The sequence below is a fragment of the Cupressus sempervirens genome, chromosome 6 (assembly GCF_028749045.1).
Source record: "Cupressus sempervirens isolate cs-2001-9-10 chromosome 6, ASM2874904v1, whole genome shotgun sequence".
In the NCBI taxonomy this organism is placed as follows: domain Eukaryota; kingdom Viridiplantae; phylum Streptophyta; class Pinopsida; order Cupressales; family Cupressaceae; genus Cupressus; species Cupressus sempervirens.
In genome coordinates this window covers 299,611,780-299,637,123 of record NC_143123.1, presented here as the reverse complement: position 1 = coordinate 299,637,123, position 25,344 = coordinate 299,611,780, and the positions used below count along the sequence as shown (strand labels likewise).

Here is a 25,344-nt window from a genome sequence, read left to right as displayed (position 1 = left end):
TATCATAACAAAAATAATCCTTCCATATTATACCAAAGATAATATATGTGAAACCAGCTTATAGAAGCATCCACTTTTTGTCACCATTCCCGTACCTCTTGCTCCTTGCTCCTCCATGTGCAATGATATGATATGATATGATAGATTTTAATGACATCCACGAGACTAAAGTAGTCTATGGGACCCATGCAATCACCCTCTCGAGTTAGGAGCGAAACTAGTCAGTTGCAAAGTTTTGGTTAACTTGTCTCTCCTTCTCTGAATTTTGATAATCAAATCCGCTGTTCTTTTCACTTGATTTTTTTCGAATAAATAGTTGAAGTTCTTGTTCTACAGTATTTTTGTATAATCAGATTTGATGTCGTTGTAAGCCAAGCACTCCTTGACAAAGTGCTACTCTGTCTCAACTGTTCCCATATTACAGAATAAACATGTTCTGTCTGCCCACTCTTCTTTTGGAACTTGCCATCTACTAGTTTCATATCGTAGTTGATGTGAACTAGTTCTAAGTTGTGCCATCAACATTTTTGCTTTCCAGTTAATAGGTGCCCTTATATAGGCCTTTTCATCATGACTAGAAGTGAGATTAAATTCTTTAATGTAATAAATTTTTTTCCACCCTATGTGTCTTGTCCACAGAATATTGCGAAATTTTTCATTGACAAACTTCTTTATTTCTTTAATGTTATCCAGGCAAGTTTGGATGTTGATATCCCATTTTCACATTCATTGATCATTTTGCTTCATCCATGTGCTTTTCCGCCTCACAAGTTTTTCCTCTATTACCAACTTGGGCCAACGATGTGTTTCTAGACCTTGGGTTTTGTTTAAATAGCTTAGCATCTGGATCAATGCGACGACTTCTAATGGAAAGGAACCCACCTCCGCCAAAATGATTTCATACGGAATTGTGGTCTTGACTTTAAGATTGCATGTGATGAAGTGTTTTTGAATTCTTTCTACTTGCCTCCATTTCTGTTCAGACATACTATCGCCCCACACTTCACATCCGTATAGAATAACCGGAGTGACCAACAAACCAATTTTTTTTTTCATGATCGTCCAATCTCATAATTCTGCATTCCTGCACTTCTTTTGTAAAGAGTATAACGCTTTCCAACCCCCTTGGAACCTTTTCGATCTACAAGTATCCCAACTGCTAGCAAGTGCTAGTCTAATAGTTAATGGAGTGCTCTTTTGGGGACCCCTTGGTCCCATGGTCTAATGGACGTTGCTGGAATGATTCATTTATTCATTCGTCGAAGAGAGACAGCGGACATAAAATTTGATAGCCCGCGCAAGTGATGTTCAAAGCGGTGATGCGAGCAAATGCAATATTCACTGTGCAACGCGTGAAAGCACTGATTGACGAGAGGTGGTCGGTAGCAAGAAGAGCGATATCAGCAACGAAGTCCATGGAGGAAGACTGGGATTTGAGCGCCGAGGAGCTCGATTGCCTGGAACAAGATGCCATTCGATGCCTTGCCCAACGCCAACAATCATCCATAGCCGCCTCTGCTTCCGCCTCTCCCTTTTCTGCCATTTCATCTCCACTCATCTCGTCTCCTTCTAAAATGTCCGGCAGAGGTCAAGTAAGCGTCAAGATTTTCAAGGATTGCCCCGGAAGAATTGCCTTGGAAACGCAGTATAACCCGGTTCGTTTTTTAACCAATTTTAATAATTACCTTAAATGCTTTTAACAAATTTATTTTTACTTTTGTGACTTCTGTATCTTCCCTCCGCTTGTCCAGTGGTTTCCTTTTTTAGGGTATTGTTGCCAATTTCAAGTCTTTATCACTCAAACCTCTGTCTTGAAAGAGCCTTAATGCGTTTACCTCTTGACCTCATTCCTCAAGCTCTACGAAGTAATATTACACTTGGTAAGCATTCAATTTTTAATAATAGCTTATAAAATCTTAAGGAAATAGAAATTCCATTAATGATTTATCGATAATAATCCAGTATTGAGGAGATTTACCAAAAATTCTGAACTTCTAAAATAGTATGGCAAATTAAAATTATTCCTAATTTGCAAACGTAAGGACTTGCACTTCAGAAAGTTTTCTGTTGGTAGATATACTTTACCTGGAAATCCCAGATATAGTTAAGAGTTATAGGGCAAATTTTTCTTCTTCTGAATTTCGGGGAGAGTGATGGGTTGGCTATTAATAATATGTGAAATTAATTACAAGGGCTATACATAGATAGGTAGATAGATAGATTGATAGAAAGTTAAATGGCTAATCCTACTTTTTCTTTGATACAAAGGCTGTGACATACTCCTCATTGTTAAAATCACTTTACTCATCTAGCTCTTGCGACTTACCTTGACCAACCCTCTATATGCAACTTGTTCCTTTTTAATTTGAGACAACTCTTCATACGCTAAATTCCATCCAATTGTTGGAGTCCCCTTATATTCAATTGTCTTGCGATGTATAAGATGTAAGGTACCATATACATCCACAAGCTACTTTGCTCACCTAAAGCTAATTCCCTTCCTTCAGATAGAATGATGTCATATGTAAACTAGTTTCTCTCAATGTAGAGGAACTACAAGCTAATGATAATAGATGAATGGCCAATGTGCCTTCTAGCAAGGAAGGTTCATATTACTACCATAAGCTCACTAGGTTGTAAGCCAAAAGTCTCCCTACTCATATTTGCCAAACTCATCTTGCCCCTTAATTCGAAAAATTTAATTCACTTATGTTAAATCGTGCAACTTCTTTTGTGTTGTAGATCTTCTCAATGGCCTCTATGTGTTGAAGTATAGCTTTTGTCGAAGTAATACCGAACAGATTAAATCTGATTTTGTGATTATATTGAACAGATACATATACCTATATATATATGTATGCAATTAATATCACTGCCTTCGATTCATATCGGGCTCCACTTGTTGTTAAACATACTCTATCACCGATTTCATATTGGGTGTGATGCATTGATAATAATTTTGTATCGGGCAAGATAAGGTTACTGCCGCCGATCTCAAATAACATTTCTTTGTTAAAGATAAACCAATAGTTATGCCCACGTAGGGTCATGATCCTACGTGGCCTTTGGCCATGTAGAGTCATGCCCCTACGGGGACGTAACTCTTCATTGGATATATATTATAGCATTGGTGGGACTTATCATATATCAGTTACAAGTCATATATACAAGTCCCAGCAATCTACTCCTCTTCTCTGCAGGTCAGTACAGTTAATCTCATTGATACTCCATTGGTGCACAATACTGAAGATTACTATACATCGACTGAATCTGAAGATTATATTGACTGCTATCCAAAGACAAAGATCTGCATCATTCCTTCTACGATCTGAGATACCAAGTAAAGATATTTTTAATTGTTCAATTCTGATATAATAGTTTTCTCTCTATCAGAGATCCTTAAAACTAACACTATGAAGCTACTCTTCATTTCCAAGTCAGCCAAGAATGATGTCTATCTTGCGTTTGCATATACCACTTTAGGTTTTGTGTATAGGCCGTTGTGTATTTGTTGAATGATAGGTAAATTTGCTTCTTGTAGGGTTACAAGGTGGGGTTTCTTTGTTGAACAATGACCTTCAGTTGGCTAAGCATGGTATGGATGTTCTCTACTCCAACTCAAGCCAGAGAGTGTTAAGAGACTTCATATCTGATCACTATGAAAGCTAGGGTAAGATGGATGTTATGTGTTTGACATATAATTAAAAAGTGTTACTCTACACTTCCTTCACTTGCAACCCTTCTCAACTGTTGACTCGGTCCACTAATTCATCTCTTATGTCATGATTAGTAAGAAGGGCTCTTGCAACTCAGTCATCCTTTCTTAAAGAATAAATTAGGATGCATATTTGGTTTTAATGGGTTTGATAAATTCCTTCATAGAGGAGGGCTGAATAGTGTTTGTAATTGTGTGGGTTAAACTTGGTTACAAACCTGCAATACCAACACCCTATAAATTATTTTATCAAAGGGTTAACAATATGATATTGAAATCAACATAATAGCAAAAACCCATTTCAAACTGACTTATTGCTTCCTATATGAAGCGAGTATGATTCTATAAAAGATGCTCTCAGATGGCATGCATGAGAATGCATGACTAGACAACTTTATAATGGAAGATTAATGGTGTATTGACATGCAAAACTGCATTCAACAATCCGAATCTAGTTATGAGAAGACTCAAAATTATGAATCTAATGCCTATTCTTACATGATATGAGTTTAATCTATGAATTTGAAAGCTATGAATTAATATGCAAAACTAGATTTTTAAGAATTTTTAAATCACTAAATTTAAGCATATAAGTCTAAAAGAAAATCAGCATAATGCATCTATTTTAAAATTAGAATCCTTTGAATGAGCTAAGAGGCTGGTTAATTTAAATTCCAAAATGAATGTGCGGTTGAGATTCATCCTGTTGAGTGGTTTTCATTTTTAGAAACTTCCTGTGGTTGGATGAAACTAAAAGAAAGATAGAAAATTCCATTTCTTTTAAGTCTTTCTTTCAATTAAAAAATCAATTTAGAAATTATAAATTTGGATTAAAAGTTCAAATTTGAAATTTCCATTCTTTCTAAGTCTTTCTTTTAATTAAACTGACTTGTTGCTTCCTATATGAAGCGAGTATGATTCTATAAAAGATGTTCTCAGATGTCATGCATGCGAATTGGCGACTAGACAACTTCATAATGGAAGATTAATGGTGGATTGACATACGAAACTGCATTCAACAATCCGAATATAGTAATGAGAAGACTCAAAAATTATGAATCTAATGCCTCTTCTAACATGATATGAGTTTAATCTATGAATTTAAAAGCTATGAATTAATATGCAAAACTAGATATTTAAGAATTTTTAAATCACTAAAATTAAGCATATAAGTCTAAAAGAAAATCAGCATAATGCATCTATTTAAAAATTAGAATCCTTTAAATGAGCTAAGAGGCTGGTTAATTTAAATACCAAAATGAATGTGCGGTTGAGATTCATCCTGTTGAGTGGTTGAGATTCTCTTTCCTTTTTAGAAACTTCCCATGGTTGGATGAAACTAAAAGAAAGATGGAAACTTCCATTTCTTTTAAGTCTTTCTTTAAATTAAAAAATCAATTTAGAAATTAGAAATTTGAATTAAAAGTTCAAATTAGAAATTTCCATTCTTTAAAGTCTTTCTTTTAATTAAAAAACTGATATAGAAATTTGAATTAAAAAAATTGAATTCGAAATTTGTGCACAGTGAATATGAATGAGTTATTTTATTAATTAAAAGTATTTAGACACCTTTTAATTAATTGATTTAATTTGAATTTATTTAAAATAACCTTTATGCTCCATCAGTTAATTAAGTGATTATTTGATGATTGATTTAAGTACTTATATAATTATATTTAGCATATTATTTGATTTAATTAATTGAATTTAGAGGCACTTAGTTAGCAAGACCATTTTTAGGTGATTACATTTGCCCCTGTTTGAATTGATGTGCAAGCAACATATCAATTCAAAGAACATCTGATGTTAAATCAAGGAATAGCTTGATGTGATGTGATGAAACTATTCCTAGTAAGGAAAGATCAATTCCAAACTTGATTGAATGAAAATTGATCATATTGACTCAGAGCTTGATTGGACGAAGACTAATAGAATAGGCCAAGATATTGATTCCTTTACTTGATTGAATAAGAATCAATTTGAAGAGTAGGGCATCAACTCAAGACTTGATTGAGAGAAGATTGATCAATGATGAACATGATACTTAGCTTGATGTGATGCATTGAAACCAGAACACCTGTTTGATTTGGTGATGACAACTAACCAATTTGATGTGAAGTGATGAAATTGATCAATTTTAGAAATATTCTTAAATCAACTGATTGATTTGAATGAATAACCAACTTGATGAAGTGCGATGAAATTGATCACTGTTAAGAGATTAATTGGGGGTAATTATCTTGATATGGATCCCGATGAAGTCTATTACCTAATTTTTGAAGACACTATCAAATTGATGCAATGTTATGAAATTGATATGCCCCTAATGCTTTGATTGATTTAGATACTTCATGTCCCACGAAGGGACATGTCTCTTCTTAGCCCTTGCTCATTATAAATAAAAGGTTGCTGCCATTTGGAAGACACATACCAAATACAATGGTAGTGCTTAGTACATTTGCAGCGATCTTGATAAATCAACATGGTATGAGAGTGAAACTGAAAATGTAAGCAAGTGTTTGAGGAATGAAAGCTTGCAAACAATGTGTGAACTTAAATTAAGACACGGGTTGTCTTTGAAATCACTACAGTGACCAATGTCATGGAAAAATGGTTTAGAAATCATCACATTAACCAATACTAGTGCAGAATGTAGAAAAATGCAGAGGGCACAAAAGAATAATGATTGCCAGCTAAAATTGGCACAACTACAATCTGAAACATTCAAAATTAGAGAAGACAAGAAGATGGAATAAATTTGAACCTCTTGTAGTACGCATGCCTTAATCTGATCTTTGCCTTTATGCTTGCAAAACTGAGAACCATTGCTACTCCTTTCAGGGACAACAGTGTGCGATTACTTGTGTCCTTACGGAAGCTATAGGAGAGATTCAACCGTTGTTAGAGTCCTAATATGTATAATAGGAGCGAGTACATGGAAGAGCTGTGCCTTGAATGCTAGAAGGACATGGTAAAGCTGTAAGAAATGAAGATTATTATGAGAAAAAGATCAAACGGTGACCAAAATAAACAAGTCATTGTAAAGAAATTCAATGGAGAAAAGGGACATTTGGCAACAACAAAACACTGCCCAAGAGAGTAAGCTTTAATTGTAGGAGGACATACAATGTCATGTATCTAAATATGACCTAAAATCCTACAGAAAATTAATCCTTTTGGGCGGTGAGGGCATGAGCCGCATAGGTTGGACCTTAAGGTATGAGAGCATCAAGGCGACCAACCACATGTAAAGGCATATATACAATTAATAACAATAAAAGTGGGATGATTCAAATCCGATTTATGAAATTTGGGTATCCACTTGAGATGGAAGACCATTTATGGCATTTACGTTCGAAGACAAAGTCTTAAACATCAAAGGCAACACGTAACAACAAGGTGTATATATTAGCAAAAGCCTTTTATCCACCATGCATAATATTATGAAGATTAGCAAGAGATTTGAATAATATTAAGGGATTAGGAAATAAGAGAAGGGGTCATTTAATAAGATTTGCAAATACATTCACCTATGTAGCAGCAAAGAGAGTGTAAAATAAAAAAGGTGAGGAGATTCAAGTAATTCCATCTTTGGAATAAATAAAGATAAAGTTATATGGGGGAGTATTAACAGGTGAGTTTAAGGTACGAGTCTATTCTATATTTTATTTTCTATAAAATGAAGCATTACATATAACAACAATAATAATATGTATCAAATATATGGTGATTATATATTTATATAAAGTAAGTATATTTTCTGAACAGTTTATTATGAATAGAAGTGAATATAGATTGGGGAATTTGGAAATATATGTTGAAAATATAGATTAATGTATATATATAAAATTAAATATATGCATATATGTTCAAAGTATATACTTAAATTAGATATTTATCTCTATTTTATCAGATGATCTTATATTATTATTATTGATTATTATATTAGTCTCTCTCTCTCTCTCTCTTATTTTACTATAAGAGTTATTTGCCTTGATCTTTTCTCTTAGAATGTTCTTGCAGGAAAAGGAGGATTGATAGTAGATTCAGAGGGAGTCCGACTTTTTGTTTAAGGCAAGTTTAGATAAGAAGCTCAGAAGATTGATATTTAGACATAATCTAATACATTTATTTGAGGGAGAAGATAGAGAATATGATTTAGTCAACCTTCAGTGATAACGACCATATCGATTCAGACGGAGAAAAACATGTTGAGATGGATTATCTAGTGATCAATAAATTGTAGTAGTCAAGAGGATTGTAATTCATGAATATACCTCGTGACTATGTGATTTTAATGGGCCTACCCCCTGTGTACATCATGAGGAAGTGGCGACTTCCAAATGATGTCACTTGTATTTGTAGAAGTTATTGAAAGGTGATGATCTTACAATAACTTAATTTTCTATTATGATGGATATCTTACGATATCTATGTAGATCATGATAGAGTATACTTTTGCATGTTGAATGTTTATATGGTAAGCATTATGAAAATGCGTGTGCACATACCTCATAAACAATTTTTGAGTATATGTTGAATGTTATGCAAATCGATGTTCTAGAGGCCATTCCACAGAGTATGTGGTGAATATCATAAGACTTGATGTTTTGGAGGCCATCACTCACAGTGCTTGGTGAATATCTTGCATCTCATTCTGGAGGCCATTACTCAAAGAGTATTTGGTGAATATCATATGTTGATATTTTGTAGACCATTACCTTACTGAGTACATGGTGAGTATCAAGTGTTGATACTTTGAAGATCATTACTCAGAGTATTTGGTGAATAAATATATTCTGAAGGCCAATACTCATGATATAAAATATGATATCAAAATGATAGATATCCTTAATTTTGCTAACTTGATATCACTTTGAGGTAATACATATGTTTATCCTCCCTAGCTAAGAGAGAGTGTTGATGTTTGGTAGCTTTAGTCGGATAAACCCATGACTATATATAATTAAATTTGAGATATAATTACATATAGATTTATAAAATGAGAAAAATTAATATAATAATAATAATGATATATATATGATTATATTTATTATTATATTAAATTGTCAAATTAACGAATAGCCATGTCCCATGAAGAGATATGTCTCTTCTTAGCCCTTGCTCATTATAAATAAAAGGTTGCTGACATTTGGAAGACCCATACCAAATATAATGGCAGTGCTTAGTACATTTGCAATGATCTTGATAAATCAACAATTTTGGCTTCTTAAAAAACTTCAACTATACAGTCCCCTTCCTAATAATCTTTTTGATCTTTTCAAAAGTTGGCCTTCCCCTTTTAAAAATAATACCTTCCACCCTTTAACGAAAATAGCTCCATCTTTTTTAATCTGGGAATTGTGGAAGGAATGTAATTGTAGAATTTTTTGCAATACAAAATTGGAACCCATTAATCTACTCAATAAAATAAAAGGGAGTATTGTAGAAGTACCAAATAATATAATTAGATAGATCAAATTATCAGACCTTATCTTTTCACAATGGACAATGAGATCCAAAATAATTGGTATAATCTTAATATTCCTCCTCATTACGGAAAGGGTAGCAAAGACTCAATATCAACTAGATTAAATTGCACATGGTCTTCTTCTGAAATAAATTGTTATAAATTAAATTTCGACGGTGTTTCTCGAGGAAACCTTGGTCCAACATGTATTGGTTTTGTCATTCATAAGTGAAATGAAGTGGTAATATTTAAGTGTACGAAAGCAATAGGAACGGTCACAAATAAAAATGCTGGGTTATAAGCATTATTAGAAGACATAATAATGTGTAAAACTCTTGGAATAAAAAACCTTGAGATTGAAAGTGACTCCCAAATTGTAATTAGCACCATTTGAATAGGATCTACTCCCAATTGGTGCCTCGATTCAAAATTTCAAAGAATCTTGGGTCTCCTTAAGTATCTTAATAATATTAGCTATAAACACATTTACAGAGAAGGTAACACATAAGGAAACAAGCTTGCAAATTTAGGAATTGAAGGGAAAATTATTTATGAACCAAATAATATTGTTGAATAAGTTTTTCTAAATCATTAACACTAAATAAGTAACACAGATTATAAACTATTGTGCATATTCTCTGATGTCTGTAGCCACTTATTAATCTCTCACTTTAGACTATTGTTGAAGAGTATATTGTGTTGAGATGATGGATACTTCATTCACAATTCTGTATAATCTTTCAAAGTTATGTCTTTCTCCCATTCACCCATCACCCTATTTTGCTTTATTTGTTTGAGCGACTCAACCAAATTGGGTGTTTTCAAATCCTCACCTTCGACCTTCGGAGTGGAAGTCATCAACAACGACCTTGTGCTCGCCAAGAGGTTGAGTGTTTCCTTTGTCCGTTCATGGAGCTTATATTGACTTCTTAACTCTCTCAACATTTCACTCAAATCATCACTCGCTGACATGGTTCAATCTCAATACCTGACAGCATGACAAGATCACCAGCTCTAATACCACTGTAATTTTCTCAAATTGGTGTTCTCTTGTAAGTTAGATTCAAATCGGTTTGTTATTGCTCCATACGGTAATGTGGAGAAGGTGGTCATACGGTTGTCTCTGTACTGTGTAGGGAAGGTAGGTTGTAAGGATGGAAGAAGGGTTGTTGTACGATAGAAGGAACAAGGACATGTACAATATTGGTCCGTATGTCAGATAGTGTATGACAGGCGAAGATGGGGTACGATGGAATGTAGGAAGGATGAGCGTACATAGTAGTAATTGCTGTATGGTACGGGGGTACTGAAGAGCACAAGATGACTGTCAAGATGCCATATAGAGAATGACCATGGTTGTACGAAGGGGAAAGGCATGGCGATGGGAACTTGCTAGCCGTACAAATGAAGATATAAGTTTGGATTTGGAATGTGGTCTTTAATGTTGCTAAACCTAGAGCAAATGGAGTTAATGATGTGGACAAGACATTCACTAATCGCACAAATAAAATACCAGTATAGCTAATAAAATGCCAGTATAGATAATTGATAAATGCTAGTATGGATAATTACGCAAGAAATGTATATTTGCAGACAAAGGTGGTGATATTTGCCAACATGATTTTGTAGATCCACACACACAATAGACTCTAGAGATAGTCGCCAAAACACCAACAACACAAATTCATTAATTCCCAAATGGTAATACTGCAATGTTACAGAGGCACTAGACAAGATCCGAGCAAATACAAATAAGTTGCCAAATGATGATGCACACACAGTGAGATATCTGAATGATACCTCCAACGACAGAATAGGGTGGCACTGAACTACCGAAACTACAACAAGCAGAATAGAGAGGGTCTTCCACCTTCGAAATCGTGCATAACGATCCCTTAGCCTCTAGCCTCCAAAATTATAAAGAGAAATCAAATCCAATCCATGATCCTTCCAATGCTCGACCATCTTCTTATAAAGGCCTCCATGAAGCATCTAGAGTTTCACAATAGGCCAACAATACTAATTATTTTATTAATTTAGGTCCCATATTTATCAATTAATTAAAGGTCCTTTATTATTTAATTTGATTCCAGGGACTAATTAGTTAATTAATTATTATATTAAAATTGGGGATATCACAAATTTAGTCTTTAGCAGCTTATATCTGATCACGATATAATATTTAATCTGTATACGCTCACTTCTCTTGTGAAAATCAAGGCTGGACGACCACTTCGACTGATATCAAATAATCATTAGGAGAGCCCAATTTCTTCTTTGCACCCGTAAACTTAATATGACAAAATATATCTGGTCCCACGAAATGTGACAATCAAATACTAAAGCCTCTCAACATTGATAATGTTTGCACAACCATTAAATTTAAAGAGAGTAGCCAACCAAATAGATCTGGGCTTGCAGAAATATAAAAACTCGCTTCAACTTAGACAAATATGTTTCTCTATGTATTTTCAGTGACTACTCTGAGTCCAAGGTAAATATATTTTATAAATCTTTGCCAAACTTGACAGAGTGAAATATTGAGAATAATAGGAGTTCGTGAGATACTGAAGATAGATCAAACACCTGATAAAATATTCCTTTTGTTTTCTCTGAATCTGCTCAAAACTTTAAAACTGCAAATATCCATTACTCCATTTGTATATCTGCAACTATGTTTTGATCGAACCTTTGATTGTACCCAACAGGATGACAGGTTCGATGCTCTGTTATCACTGTAGTATCTCAAAAGATATTTTCCCAATACTTTCCTCACAATAAATTTTCAGAATGCAACAGATAGCTCATGCAGTGAACTTTCAGATTTAAACAAGCAGCGCTCATGTAGAAAACTTCCTAAACTTATGTTGTATTATGATTTCAAAAGCAATACAAAATTATAACCAGCAAATCCATATACATTCTTCAGAAATATGTTATCACATTATTTTCCCCAATGGATATTTTCCCCAAATTCACTCATAAACTGATTTTTAATACAACAGATGATTTATATAATTTGAAACCAGCAAATAACCAGTAGAACACTCATATAAAATGCTACAAAATCCGATATTGCATTATAAAGTAGCAATACAATAACATGCAAGGGAATCCAATCTTACAAACATTATTACAGTCAGATTGGAAATACCAATAAGGAACCTGTATGCACAATGTGAACTCTGTCTTGAATCTACCACAAGGCTGAACCGGGTTTGTGTCCGATTCACAAGAAGAGCCTAAAGGTGTTTGTCCTCAGGATCATGAATTGAAAGCCAAGCTTCCACTTCCTCAAGGGAAAAACTGAAAACATTCCAAATCTAAGCACGTCCAAAGTGAAATCCTCCTTCCTCTTTTAAAGACCCAACAGGTGACCCTTGAGCTTGCTTCCTCCCCTCATGTCCTTTTCCTTCTTTGTTCTCTTTTAACTCCCTCTATAATGTTAAATTGACCTATTTTATAAATTTGCATTAAACTCTCATAAGTCAAATTTAATATTATATGAATTTACCTTGGGAATTCCTAATGCCCCTAAAAGGGGACATGACAACCACACAATGCATTCAGGCTTTTAGACAGCCAAATATAGACAGAATTAGGGCATAGAACCTAGGCGATTGAGCCTGCAGATCTGACGCCAGGCCTGGACTTTGCATGTGGGTATGGAACTGTATGGCTCCCCTTAGAAGACTGAAATTTGTCAAGAAATTGCTGCTAACAGATGCTATGAGACAGGTGCAGATTTATTCTTGATATTATTATCAGCTCCAAATCTTCAATCAATTTGCACAATCTAGATGTCTGAATGAAGTCCACTTGTAAGAAATGATTCAATTGGTCTTTCATAGTCTTAGTATTGAACTTACATTAGAAAATTAACATTCTCCAATGCTGAAAATCACAAAAAACCCTAGGTTTCGTGGCCCAAAGTCCACGAACTCTCTATAACGAAAGTAAATAGTAAATAGTATAACAAATTGATTTTCTCCTCGAATTTTTATAATATCCTCATAAAGTTCTATCTGTTAATCTTTCCAGTAAGTCTCTTTTAATGATTTTTGATTTGCATTGGTGGTCGACTTTGGTTATGTTGTTAATTAAAGTGTACTTCTATCATTAACTATAATGGCTCCTCACACAATAATATTATATAAAGTTAAAAAATAACTTTATAATGTAACCCTTATAAAAACATCATTATTGCGATTATAATATCAATATTGCGTTGATTACTCATTGTCTATTCGTCTTATCTGAACTTGTAAGTCAACCACTGCTTCCATTGCACAACCAACAACCTTGCTAAAAGTAGTAAGGGTGCATCTCTTTTACCCTTGACTTACTATGCTTAATAGAAAATATTTGAATACCTGATCAAACAAAGGAGTCAAGGGTCATCATTACAACTAAGGCCGGTCTAGGTGCTCTTCCAAGTATAAAAATGCCAGAGAAATGACTTGCTATAAATAGTAAGTGTACCAAACTGACCCAAACAAATAGCAATCTAGAACACTTTTGACCTCCATAGGGGAAAGAATCTTCTGCTCTGCCAATTGGGAACCCTCTAACCATTTAAGTTATCTCACGATGACCAATAATTGGCTAATTGAATCATAAACCATATCATCTCAAAAAGGGGACATTATATCCAAACAAAGATAATTTGATTAATTTATAGTTTGTTGATGATACTCAATTATTTTGAATCATCTCAAGGTAAATGTTGATAATGTGATTGATAAGCACAACAAATATTCTAAATATTTTTGGGCTAAGATTTATAAAACAAATCAACTATGCGATGGATTCTCTACTTGAATGGTTAAACCAGAGTTCCTAGACTCGGACTTGGATCGGACTCGGCGAGGTTGACTTGATTTGTGACTTGGCTACAACTTGACAACGACTTGGCAATGACTTGGAAAAATGAAAAAACCCTTGAAATTGTATATATATCATATTCCATGACTCGGGCTTAGTTATAAAAACTTGGAAAGGTCTTCTTGGCTCGATGACTCGTACCACTCACATGACTTGCAGAGAGTCATGGAAGTTTGGGTTAAACATTTGAAATTGGCAATAGAGTTGCCTAATAGGATTGTTAAACTCAATCTCTCTTTGAATCATGTGAAAGTGGATGTTTAAGAAATTTGAAAATGAAACTATCAATTAGCAAAACTGTTGTGTCTCTTTAGTAGAATTTCAGTTTGTTAGAAGCTGCTTCTTCTTACAGCATATATTAGTCTTCTGCTTGTCTATTTAAGTGATGGTGGGAGGTTGAAAATGTTGATAACTGAAGTGTAGAAGCAGAACTGTAAACCTAAGGAGATGTTCCCCGAGTGATGCCCAACAATGAATCAATTAGCAAAAATTTCCTACAAAGGATTCCAACATGAATGTCATTGTTGACTACTACAACTAGGAGGACATAGAAAAAGAAATGGAATGGCTTGTATACCACTTATTAGAGCCGTTGTGCGGGTATTGAACATAGACATTAACAACAAAGGCAGTTATGCTGGATTAATTCACACAATCAATGTACAAGGTATACATAAGTAACAAATAACTTCTGAATTTGCCAGGGAGAAATGGATCACCCAGTCAACTCACCAGTGTGATTTATGATTAGATTAATTTATCCTAACAAAATATTATTCTTTTGTCTTAATTGGATGCATAGGAGGGCTCTCATTATGTAGCTTTTTGGTAACTAAATATTCCATGCAATAGAAGAATGAGTTAATATAAATTTTACTTCTACAGTATAGGTGAAATATTTATGCAAGAATTCTTCATTAGCATTTGAATTTTGAGAAAAAATTCACTCATCTTTAAGTTCTGTTAATAATTGCATTCTTATGTTGCAGCTATTAATTTACTTTTGGTTCTTGGTATGTTTCTTATTGAGCTTGGTGAATCATCATTAAGGATTTGTTTATTTTGGATATATACATTCCTAATCATTGATTTCATACAGAACAGCATCTGGTGGCCATGCTAAAATCTGTTGCTGGACATGAATGGGATCAACATCGGAGGTTTGGAAATTTCTTTACTTGTGATAAAGCTCATTCACGGCTTTTTGCTCAATTTTGGACACCATATAGGGCATATACATGATGCTAGGCTAGAGCCGCTTCTTCTTTCCTCTCTCATAGCCAATTAATTGGAAGATAGTTGTTAATGAATATATTTCAGCAGAAGGGATCAATAAGGGCTGTTGTGCCATTGTAAGCTAGTTCCTTGCCATTATATTTGCAACTAAAATTGCATAACAATAATGTCCAGTAGTTGCAATGAATTGTTTACAAATACAGATGCTTGATAACTGAAATAAATAATGTTAAAAATGTTGGTTGAGTGATAGAGAGTAATGACTTTGATAAAGTAACTTGGTATCTATAGATATACATCTAAGATTAAAAAAGGATGTAATTGTGAAGCCTCTCTGTGCATTGGGTCCTTGATAAAAATTTAATTTTTGAACAAGACTAGATTTGTTCAAATATTCTGGCTACAGTTAAGTAACTAATTTTTTTGAGGTGAATAGTTATTTCCTAAAACTAAAATACCTCTGATAACGGGTTTTCATAGTTTTTTGGAACATACCCTTACCTTTATTTGTACTGGATCGTGATCCTGTTAGAATCCTTGATTGGTACAACCCAATACACATGGAAAACAAATCCTGCCTAGGTAAGGTGTGGCTTTGTTTGAAACAAACTTGGGGTGTATCTGAGCAGACCTCCTACGATTGGGTTGCACCTTGGTGAATATTCAGGGTCCTTCCCCTAAAAGAATAATTTAAAAAAAAAGACAAATGTTGATTAAGTATCCTAAACTCTTAAAGCAACAACCCCCTAACAATGCAGACAGCACCAAAATAGAAAATGATTTTTTTAACCTCTCCATATTCTGTTAAATTATGGCATTTTTTCGATAAATTTAATATTTCTATATAGTTTTTGTATAGCCATACACTGGATATACTGGATTAATAATATGAGCAAACTGCTATACCTTTATCTAAAAACCAAACCTGAATTAACTTAGCAGAATACCAATTAATTTCATGTCTGAAGTATGCAAGATGGATTTGGATTTGAGCTTGCTTTATATCCTCACAAGTTGCTCACATCACCATTTCACCAAAGCCCTTGGAGCGAAAGATCCCTAACTGCCTAAATTATTTCTGATTATTGCTTTTTTTTCTGAATGCATTTCTTCTACTATTTTTTTGACATTTTGCAATATTTGGGTTTTTCTGCATTTTTTAAGGTTTTCTGATTTTCTTCTGTTTTTGATGATATGGAAATTGCAATGCTTGAATTTCAAAGAAAATATTGAAAAGAGATTAACAGCAATTAGTTCACCCCAAAAGGGAACAAATTCGATTTTATTTCTTGGAAACAATTATCTACATAGGCGTACTAGGGTCGTACGGCCTAGAGCATGAATGATCAGCAAATACAATGTTTGCAAATGATTTCTTCATCGCTGTTTATCTGCTGCCTCAAACTGAGAATCAGATTCAAAAAGAAATTCTGATTTGTCTTGTATTTATCCGCCTAACCCTAATACCACTCTAGAAGGGACATGAGGTTTGCTTATGAGCGTGTTACCCTGTTTTTCAAATATGGCCCAATTTTTTCAAATGACATGTACATGCACTTTCTCCCTATGGGCCAAATGACAGGCGCACTGTGATGTCTCCATATTAATAAGATTTCATAATAAATATTAAAATAAATTAGTAATAGAATAAATAGTAATAAATTATAATACAATTTATAATTATATATTATAAATATAATAAGAAAATTAGTAACATATAACATATATTGATCAATAGAATCATATCATCTACTAAGTGATATGATTATAATGTAATTAATATGATGAATCCAATATTATTATAAACGAATAACAATATGAATAATTATAACAATGAATATACTAAAAATGTAAAATAATAATATTATAATAAATATTAAGTAATAATATTTTGATACATAAGTACAAATAAACAATAACCCAATTTTGTGATACTTTCTAAATTAATGGAACATTAATAAAATACGAAGAGACATGTCTCTAGACAAGAAATATATAAATATAAATTAGAATTTGAGTTGGACAGGGGAGGAGGGAAATGGAAATAATAATGATGGAGGCTATCAGTGGAAATATATAATGGAGAATACATAGAATCTGCATTAACATGGAAACAAGTGATGAAGGAAAAAGCATACTATACAATCAACAATCATGTTAATAAATACTATCAATGGGCAGACACCAGAAATGGCAGCAATAAAGATAATCCTAACAATATCGATACAGACAAATAAGTAATTAAAAAAACAATTACAAACTAATCAGTATTTGATGAGGGAAGTCTGGGCATGGTTTGGAATGGAACAAACAAATACTTAAATGTGCAATACTGGCAATTACGATATCATTGATGGAAGGCAGTATTCAAGAAGTCGATACAACACCACCAGGCAATATGTGACATGACGATAGTTTAGAAGTTACTTGCATCTGCACCAGCAATTAATAAGATGGGAGAATAGAAAGAAATGGACTAATAGAAAGGAAGGAACGATGCAGCAATTAATATCCACAGGAATTAGTTGCTAAGGTCTGAGATGAGGAGTTTATAGATCATTCTTTGTTTTTCCCAGTCACATTTGTCGGAGGGAGCCCTTGTCTAAATCAATAGCATAAGGCTGCAAGCAGATTGAGATAACTATCCATCAGAGATGACACCATCGTTGCAGGAATGCATATTCATATCAGAATCATATTTATCAATCAAGTAGGAATTTATGACCAAAAGCTTTCATCTTCAGGATTATGCTAGCCTTCAGATAACACTGCGAATTATACAAACAACATGTATTGGATAGGTTAACAAGTATAGTAAGGCACACTACATCTGGTTTGACCAGAAGATACTGCGATAAAAAGACGAGAGGATAAGTAAAATCATTAGCTCTAGCGATAATCAATAATTACCTCTTTTCAGTGAAGATATGTTTGTGTTGTGCATGATCAATTGGAGGATGACTTGGGATTGATTATGAGTAGAGTTTTGAGGGAAGCTACGATTATCGTGTGTCCTGAAAACTTAAGAATAAAGTCAGAGATTCTTATATGGCCATTATCAAATAATCACAACATGCAGTAAGAAGAAAAATATATATGTAAAGGTGTGGCTATAGTGAGCAAGTTAACATTCTAGTTGATAACCTTTATATGCAATCCTTGGGTATTTGCTCGTATCGACTAATTGCCTTCTTAGGATGTAAACACACAAGTTTATACTAGAAATAACGCTTTTGTTTACAGAGCAATTCCTATTGGCATTAAATGGTGGTTGAATACATTTTTTTTTGATATAGTGAATATATCTGAGAAACAACAAGGAAGATGGAAAGATGAAACCATTGGATCAGTCCATCAAACACTTAAAGTGGCATTCAACAATATCATCCACTTCTAGCAATAAAGATCCTGGACAAACACATCACATTTTATATTTGATCTCTATTAGTAATAAAAGGTGGAAAGAAATATCAAATATGGAGCTTTAAATGATATGTAAGATATATGAATATATAATTTAAGAAACTCATGGATATGGAGAAAGTGCAATCCAAACTATAATTGGGAAATATTCAGTAAATTTATTACGTTCCTAGTAGGGGATATTACATGCACATGCCCCAAATCCTCCATAGCTAGTCTTTAGAATACTCCTAGAGATCACCTGATACAATTGTGTGCACAATTTCCTCACAATGTTTTGAGTGACATTAATAAAGTGTGGAAAGTATTATGAAATTTTTTCTCCCCCTCAAAAGCATCCTGATTGCATTATATCCCAAAAAGATCACGCTCCTAAAAATTCCAAGCACCTCCCCTAAAGAAAAGTATTGAATGCAGCAATTGGATACTTTAAGGAGATGGAATCTTACAGGGCCACTCGATATCTCTTTTTTCGATTAAATCAATTGAAGGTCATCTTTGTACGAGTTGAAAATACCATTTATATAGCCACCTTATATGCCTTGCTTTCTGGTCAACTCCTAGTCAATTCTTAAAAAGTGGGAATCCCTCCTAGAAATTAGGGGATTGTCCCAAACTGTTCAAAATGGCTTAAAAACCCCCTGTGTAGCTCCGCATACCTCTAGATGGTTCTCTGATCCATATTGCTAACCTATGAGAACCTGGATAATAGTCTATAGACCAACCTCTATTGACAATTAAGCCGTCTAAGGAAGAGACATTAAATGGACTTTCCCTCCCTTTTAATCCATGTCATTGCATGCATATATGAATTTATATCTGTATCATATAGGGATCTTCCCTTCCACTCAGCCCCTTGTCTTCCTTACCATGTTATCTTCTTGCTAAAATATGATTCATAGGACTTTGGGGCACATCTAGGGACTCCATCTTGTCTTCACGTGTTTCCTTGCCCTCTTAAAAATCTGAAATTGGACTTTGTGCAACATACATATAAAGTACCTTAAGAGTTCAATATTGTTTTATCATAGTGTTTGATTATTTCTAAGATTCCTAAAGAACGCAATTCAAGACCTCATATTACTGACCTAACAAAATAAGGTTACCAAATTCTCTTTTAATGAGTGTTACTTATTTGCAGCTTTACTGCAGTCAAGCCTCAAGTGCCAGTGAATGGTAGCTGAACACTTGCAGCATCTGGATGTGACATTTAAAAATAACATCAACAAGGTGGAACAAGTAACTGCGGATTACGAACAACAAAGATAAATAAATTATAGCCTTTTTAGAATGTCATATTAAAACACAAATACCAGTTACATGGCTGTGATGACAGAAAAAGAAATTTAAAATAATCACAAACTGTTCCTAATGATTCAGTTTCAAAACTTGCAACTTACTCTCCTTGACCTTGGACATTGGCAGTCCAGGATTTGCAGATTCTTCTAATCATACAGCTTTCCAACAATCATGAATTTAGTCTCATGGACCATTGTATTCTTCCTGACAATCTAAAAGTTATATTTCTTCATGTTGCATGAATACTGTATTCCATTTTGAAAGACTCCCCATTTTTCAGAATAAATTTATGCTTTTTTACCAACACTGGTTTTGCTTTCGAATTCAGTAGTTCTTGTGAGCTGCCATTCAACATGTACATTGAAGACTCATATTCATTTCCAACAGTGTCCTAAAATAAACTTATAATTATCATTATGATATCTTTGGATTTATCCCTCCCATGATCCTCATGTCAGCTGGAGGCTTCTTTTGACAAGCTAAAAGTTGGAGAATCTTTGAAAACTTTTAAAAAGAGATCCAATTGGTGGGAAAATGTCATTGTTTGATATTTAAGTTAATGAATTGATCGCCAGTAGATCATCTAGAGGCCAGCGCAAAAACACAGTTAACTTCACTCATATGGCCAATCTTCAGAGAGTTTTTGAGACTTGAGATTTTGTAAAGGCAAAAGGAAAACTTGATAGGAAAGGTGATGGAAGCTTGAAAAAGAGTTTTATGAAAATACGACTCAGGCTCTTTTAGATCTAGGGAAGAAAACTATTGGCTACAAATTGGTGTGCAAAGTCAAGTACGAAGTTGAGATACACTTGACAAGTACAATGCATGGCTGGTTGCAAAAAAGGTTCTTGCTAAGTATTGAGGAGATCTTTGCTCCTATAACAAATATGAGTACTATCTGTTTAGTTTTGACTCTGAAAAGTGAAAACACATTTGGGTTGCAAAGTCCATCAAATGGATTTAAAAAGTAGCTTGCTTTATGGTGATTTGCAGGAAGAAGTTTACATGTCTCCAATCACGGGGTTTTCAGGTTGTAGGAAATGAGCTTGAGGTATGCTCATTGCTAACTGAAGAAAGCAATATAGGGCCTAAAGCAGGTGCTCATGATCCGGTATATTAATATTGACTAGTCTTTGGTTGAATATAGATTCTAAAGAAGTCCTTGAAATTCAAATCTATAAGTCAAAGGTGTAGGCAATGAGATCATTCTACTGGTCATTTATGTATATAATATTGTCAATATAGGTAGTGATACACATTTGATTGAATAATTCAGATTTAATTTGATTAAAGATTCAGACATGATTGACTAGGCCTCCTACATTGCTACTTAGATGTAGAAGTTTGGCAAATAGGTGGTGTTATTTTTTTTTTCTCAATTCAAATATGCTAGGAGTTTGCTTGACAAGTTCTGAATGCAAAAATGCAAAATCTTTTTTACACTTATGGAGAAAGGACTGAAGCTTTCAACCAAAATAGACTCAAAGGCAATAAATGAATTAGCATTTCTGTAACTGGCTAGCAGCCTTATCTATCTTACGATCATTAGGCTTGATTTGAGCTATGCCATGACTTTCATTTCTAGATTCATGACAATACACAAAGGTAAAACACTGGGTTATAGTTAAATGGGCGTAGAGATACGTGAAATGGATGCGTGGCTTAGGCATGACAATCACAAAGACCCTAGGCTAGTTTGATTAATAACTTCAGATTGGGCAGGTTTTGTTGATGACAGGAAATCCACTTCTGGATATATTTTCAAGCTTGGCACAGGTACAATCACATAGACCAGCAAGTCAATAGGTAGAAGCTTCTTTCTTTGAGAGAAGTAGATTACTGTGGAACAATAAAAGCAGCATATGAGGCAATATGGCTCAAAAGGATGCTTTCAGACATTACATGCCTTGGGTAGAACCCTTGTTTTTTGAAAATCAAGTGGTTCTAAAGCTTGCCAAGAATCAAGTTTTCAACGAGCGTACCAAACATACGGAGCTTTATTGTCATATCTTTAGGCAGATTTTAGAAAGATTGATCAGTGATTTTGTAGTTTTGTCTTTCTGAGGATCAAACTGCAAACATTCTTGCAATTTTTCCATGTCATAGCTAGTGGACTTACTACTAAGGGAAAGTAATTTTGTAATATTTTAGTTAACAATGATCAATTAAGTATTTATTATAGTTTATGAATAGCCTTTTTCTTTTTCTAATGTCCTTATCCTTTGCTTTTTTGGTTGTTGCTCTTATCCTTTATGGAAAAGGCCTTTGTAAATCTTATTTAAGGAGACTTCCACTCCTTTGTTTAATATCAAATATATTGGCAATCATTCCGTGCTATATCTTACAGAATAATTACAGCATTAACAAGCCTCTTCGAATGATCATATATTGTAGGACCTAAAAGGAAAATAGTCAGGTGTAGGTATGCCCAATTTTTTAGGGAGATTGAGCTTATGGTACAGTAAAAAGATGCTGAGGAATGCTGTTAAAATTCTGGAAGAAATAGAAAACTGTCAGAGTATTCTCTTTTTCTTTATAACATATCCAAAGCATATGTTTTTCATGGACTTTTTTGTTTCTCGAGAATGTCTTTGATGGAGTGTCTGAAGAAAACTGTATTTATTTTTCGATAAGGTTCTAGGTTACAGTACTTATGCTGTTTGAAATCTGCCGAATAATGCTGCTTCAAGTAAATAATGATGGTGCAAAGCTTTTCTTGATTTGCTATTCTCTTTCCACTTTTTCTAAAATATGTTCGACATTGATGTATTGAATAAACTAATTGGTTGCTACCAACTGTCATCTTTTCTCATCAACGATTATGTAACAAACATAATGTTTTCACCTTCTTAAGTTTTTTATTCCGTTAATTGTTAAAACTTGAAAAGGATCATGTGTTCTTTGGTGTTTGTGTGACAGGGTTTGGACATATCCTGAGGGAGAACTTGAGAATGTTGAAAAGGCTCTTAGTTCACTTCCCCATATCGTAGCAAGTGTATATTCTCTCTGCCAATTGATCTTATTGATTTCTTTTTGATCTTTAGTCAGTCCATGCCTTAAGCATCAAGTTAAGTAATACACAGAATTCTTGACTCTAATATATTTCTTGTTTTATAGATTTATGCAGTTCCTCCACTTAACTTGCTTTGGAAGTCCAGAGAAGCTGACTATAATGCAGGTACTCATAGCCTCTACTGCAACAAAGTTTATATTAGAACTACAATTCTAATCAATTATTGTATGTTAAAATTAGTAATTTACTGGAGTAGTGTATCAGAAATGCGTGGGAGCAGATTAGGAATTTGTAAACTACAGTTATTGAGAGACCCCAATGAGGATAAATAGGCTTAATAGGTGGTTTATGCTGAAATGAAGGAACAGTTTAATTCCAATAATCTTTAAAGTCACAGCTTAAGTTTTGAATTTAAACTAGCAGATGATGTTATTGTGTGAAAAGGAACAGAAAAATGTTAGAATGACATAATACAAAAGTAGTGCAAAATTGTATAGGGACATCTCAAAAATAATACCTTAGTTTGGGCTACAATTCAACCATCTGATGTTTTTCTAGAATCTAAATAACTGCAGTAAATAATAAAATTCCTAAGATTTGGCAGATAACAAAAATGAGAATTCATGGTTATGTAATGTAATGACGATTATAAAGTACCAATTCTTTGTTATGAAGACATACAGTTTAAGATCTTTATTAAAAATTAAAAATAGTTTAGATTCTTTAATAATGAGGAAATGAAAGAGTAATAAAAATGAATGTCTGTTTCTTGTCCGCTTCAGCTACTTCTCGCCCTTGTGGTATTAAAGATCATTTTCAGCAAATGTAATAATGCCATTTTTATTGATATGTTCCAAATGCAGATTTGAAGACTTATAAATATGAGAGGAGGACCATAAATATATATATAATATAATTTTTTATATATATATATATATATATATATATAATAGATTATATATATAAGAATATTTGTCTAAATGATGATTTACCATCAACAATGTATCTCATGATCGATTCAATCTGACTGAAGCTACAGTCTTAACACTTGCTTGGGTGTTTGGTTGCACATGTAAGAAGTAGCCATCATTGTAAAACAGTAATGTAGATTTGAGTAGATGAGTGCCATCAGAGTAAAGTTATTATGTTTTACTTTTGAGGAGTAAAATAGTCTCTTTAGAGATGATCAAGAACATAGATTGTTGGAAAACTAGATTGATATTTTGAATTTTAAAAACTTATAAAGGTTATGTAATAAGATAAGATAAGATAAAATATTAATGTCCAACAGGAGATTGAAAGTACCAATAGAGGCTAGAAGGTAGGAGGACCACCAAATGGTGTCCGAGAAAAAGGAAACCAACAAAGCAAAAAACAAAGAAAGAGAAACAACACTATACAAGAGAGACTACGAAACCGTGAAACAACTAGCGGTTTGTAGTTGTCAAAAAGAAGCTCAAAACCAAAGGATAACTATCCATGTGCAGAGAAGTCCTAATTCGTCACCAGAGAGAGGAGGGTCGTTATCGCTATGGGTGCATGTGCATGTGATCTCTGTGCGGTCTCACTGATTTGATGTGAATAGCAATGGACAAGCTCCTACACCACTTGGTTCCTCTAGGAGAGGTATGAAGGAGGAAGTGGTAAGCTGATGAGGAAGACTCCCTAAGAGTAAGATCCTGAAGACGGAAGTCCTCTTGTAGAAAGAGTAGAAGGAATTGCTGATCATCATACTTGAAGGAGGAAATGAACCTGTACTCTTTGAATAAGCAATGAAACCTCCCTCAAATCTCATAGTAGATCAGACAGTAGAATAGGAAATGGATCTTAGTCTTAGCCACACCCATGTCACAACATTGACAAAACTGCTCATCCTTGTTGGTTTGGTGATCTGTCTGGATATGGAGTTGGTGAGAACCAACACTAAAGGAGCCTAACTGGATACGTAAGGTATAAGGCCGCCGTCAGGAAGAGTAGTGAGGTCAAACAATAATACCATCTTGAATGTCAATATAGTGCTCTGCATAGAAGCCCTTACGTGGGCGGTGTCCCTCCAACAGGTCGACCCAAGTCACATGAATAAACCTCTTGTAGATGTCCATTGTGGTAATCTGATTCAACTCTGACTGAGGGAGGATGAGATCAATGATAGCGTTTAGGGAATACTGAAAGGGAGGAAGGTGGTCCATATCAATACCCACAGAGCTGAGGAGACTGGAGGCTTGAGCATACTAGCATTGAGCGTGCCTGGTAGGGTCATAAGCGTCAATTGAAGTTGAGGAACAATAGGCCAAGTTTGAATAA

General features: G+C 34.0%; 1 protein-coding gene across 3 annotated transcripts in view; it reads left to right on the top strand.

The window, feature by feature from the left end:
• Positions 1-1,176: 1,176 nt before the first annotated feature.
• CHR18 (chromatin remodeling factor18) overlaps positions 1,177-25,344 on the top strand; it is a 311,394-nt gene continuing 287,226 nt past the window's right edge. The window contains exons 1-4 of one of the 3 annotated variants that reach the window (XM_089787935.1): positions 1,177-1,655; positions 15,174-15,229; positions 22,947-23,022; positions 23,145-23,205. In XM_089787935.1, the coding sequence (XP_089644061.1) occupies positions 1,305-1,655; positions 15,174-15,229; positions 22,947-23,022; positions 23,145-23,205 (544 nt within the window). In that variant the 5' untranslated portion in view covers positions 1,177-1,304. Of the gene's footprint in view, positions 1,656-1,756; positions 1,881-15,168; positions 15,230-22,946; positions 23,023-23,144; positions 23,206-25,344 lie in introns of those variants that run through there. The other 2 variants (XM_089787937.1, XM_089787936.1) reach the window with 2 other exon arrangements.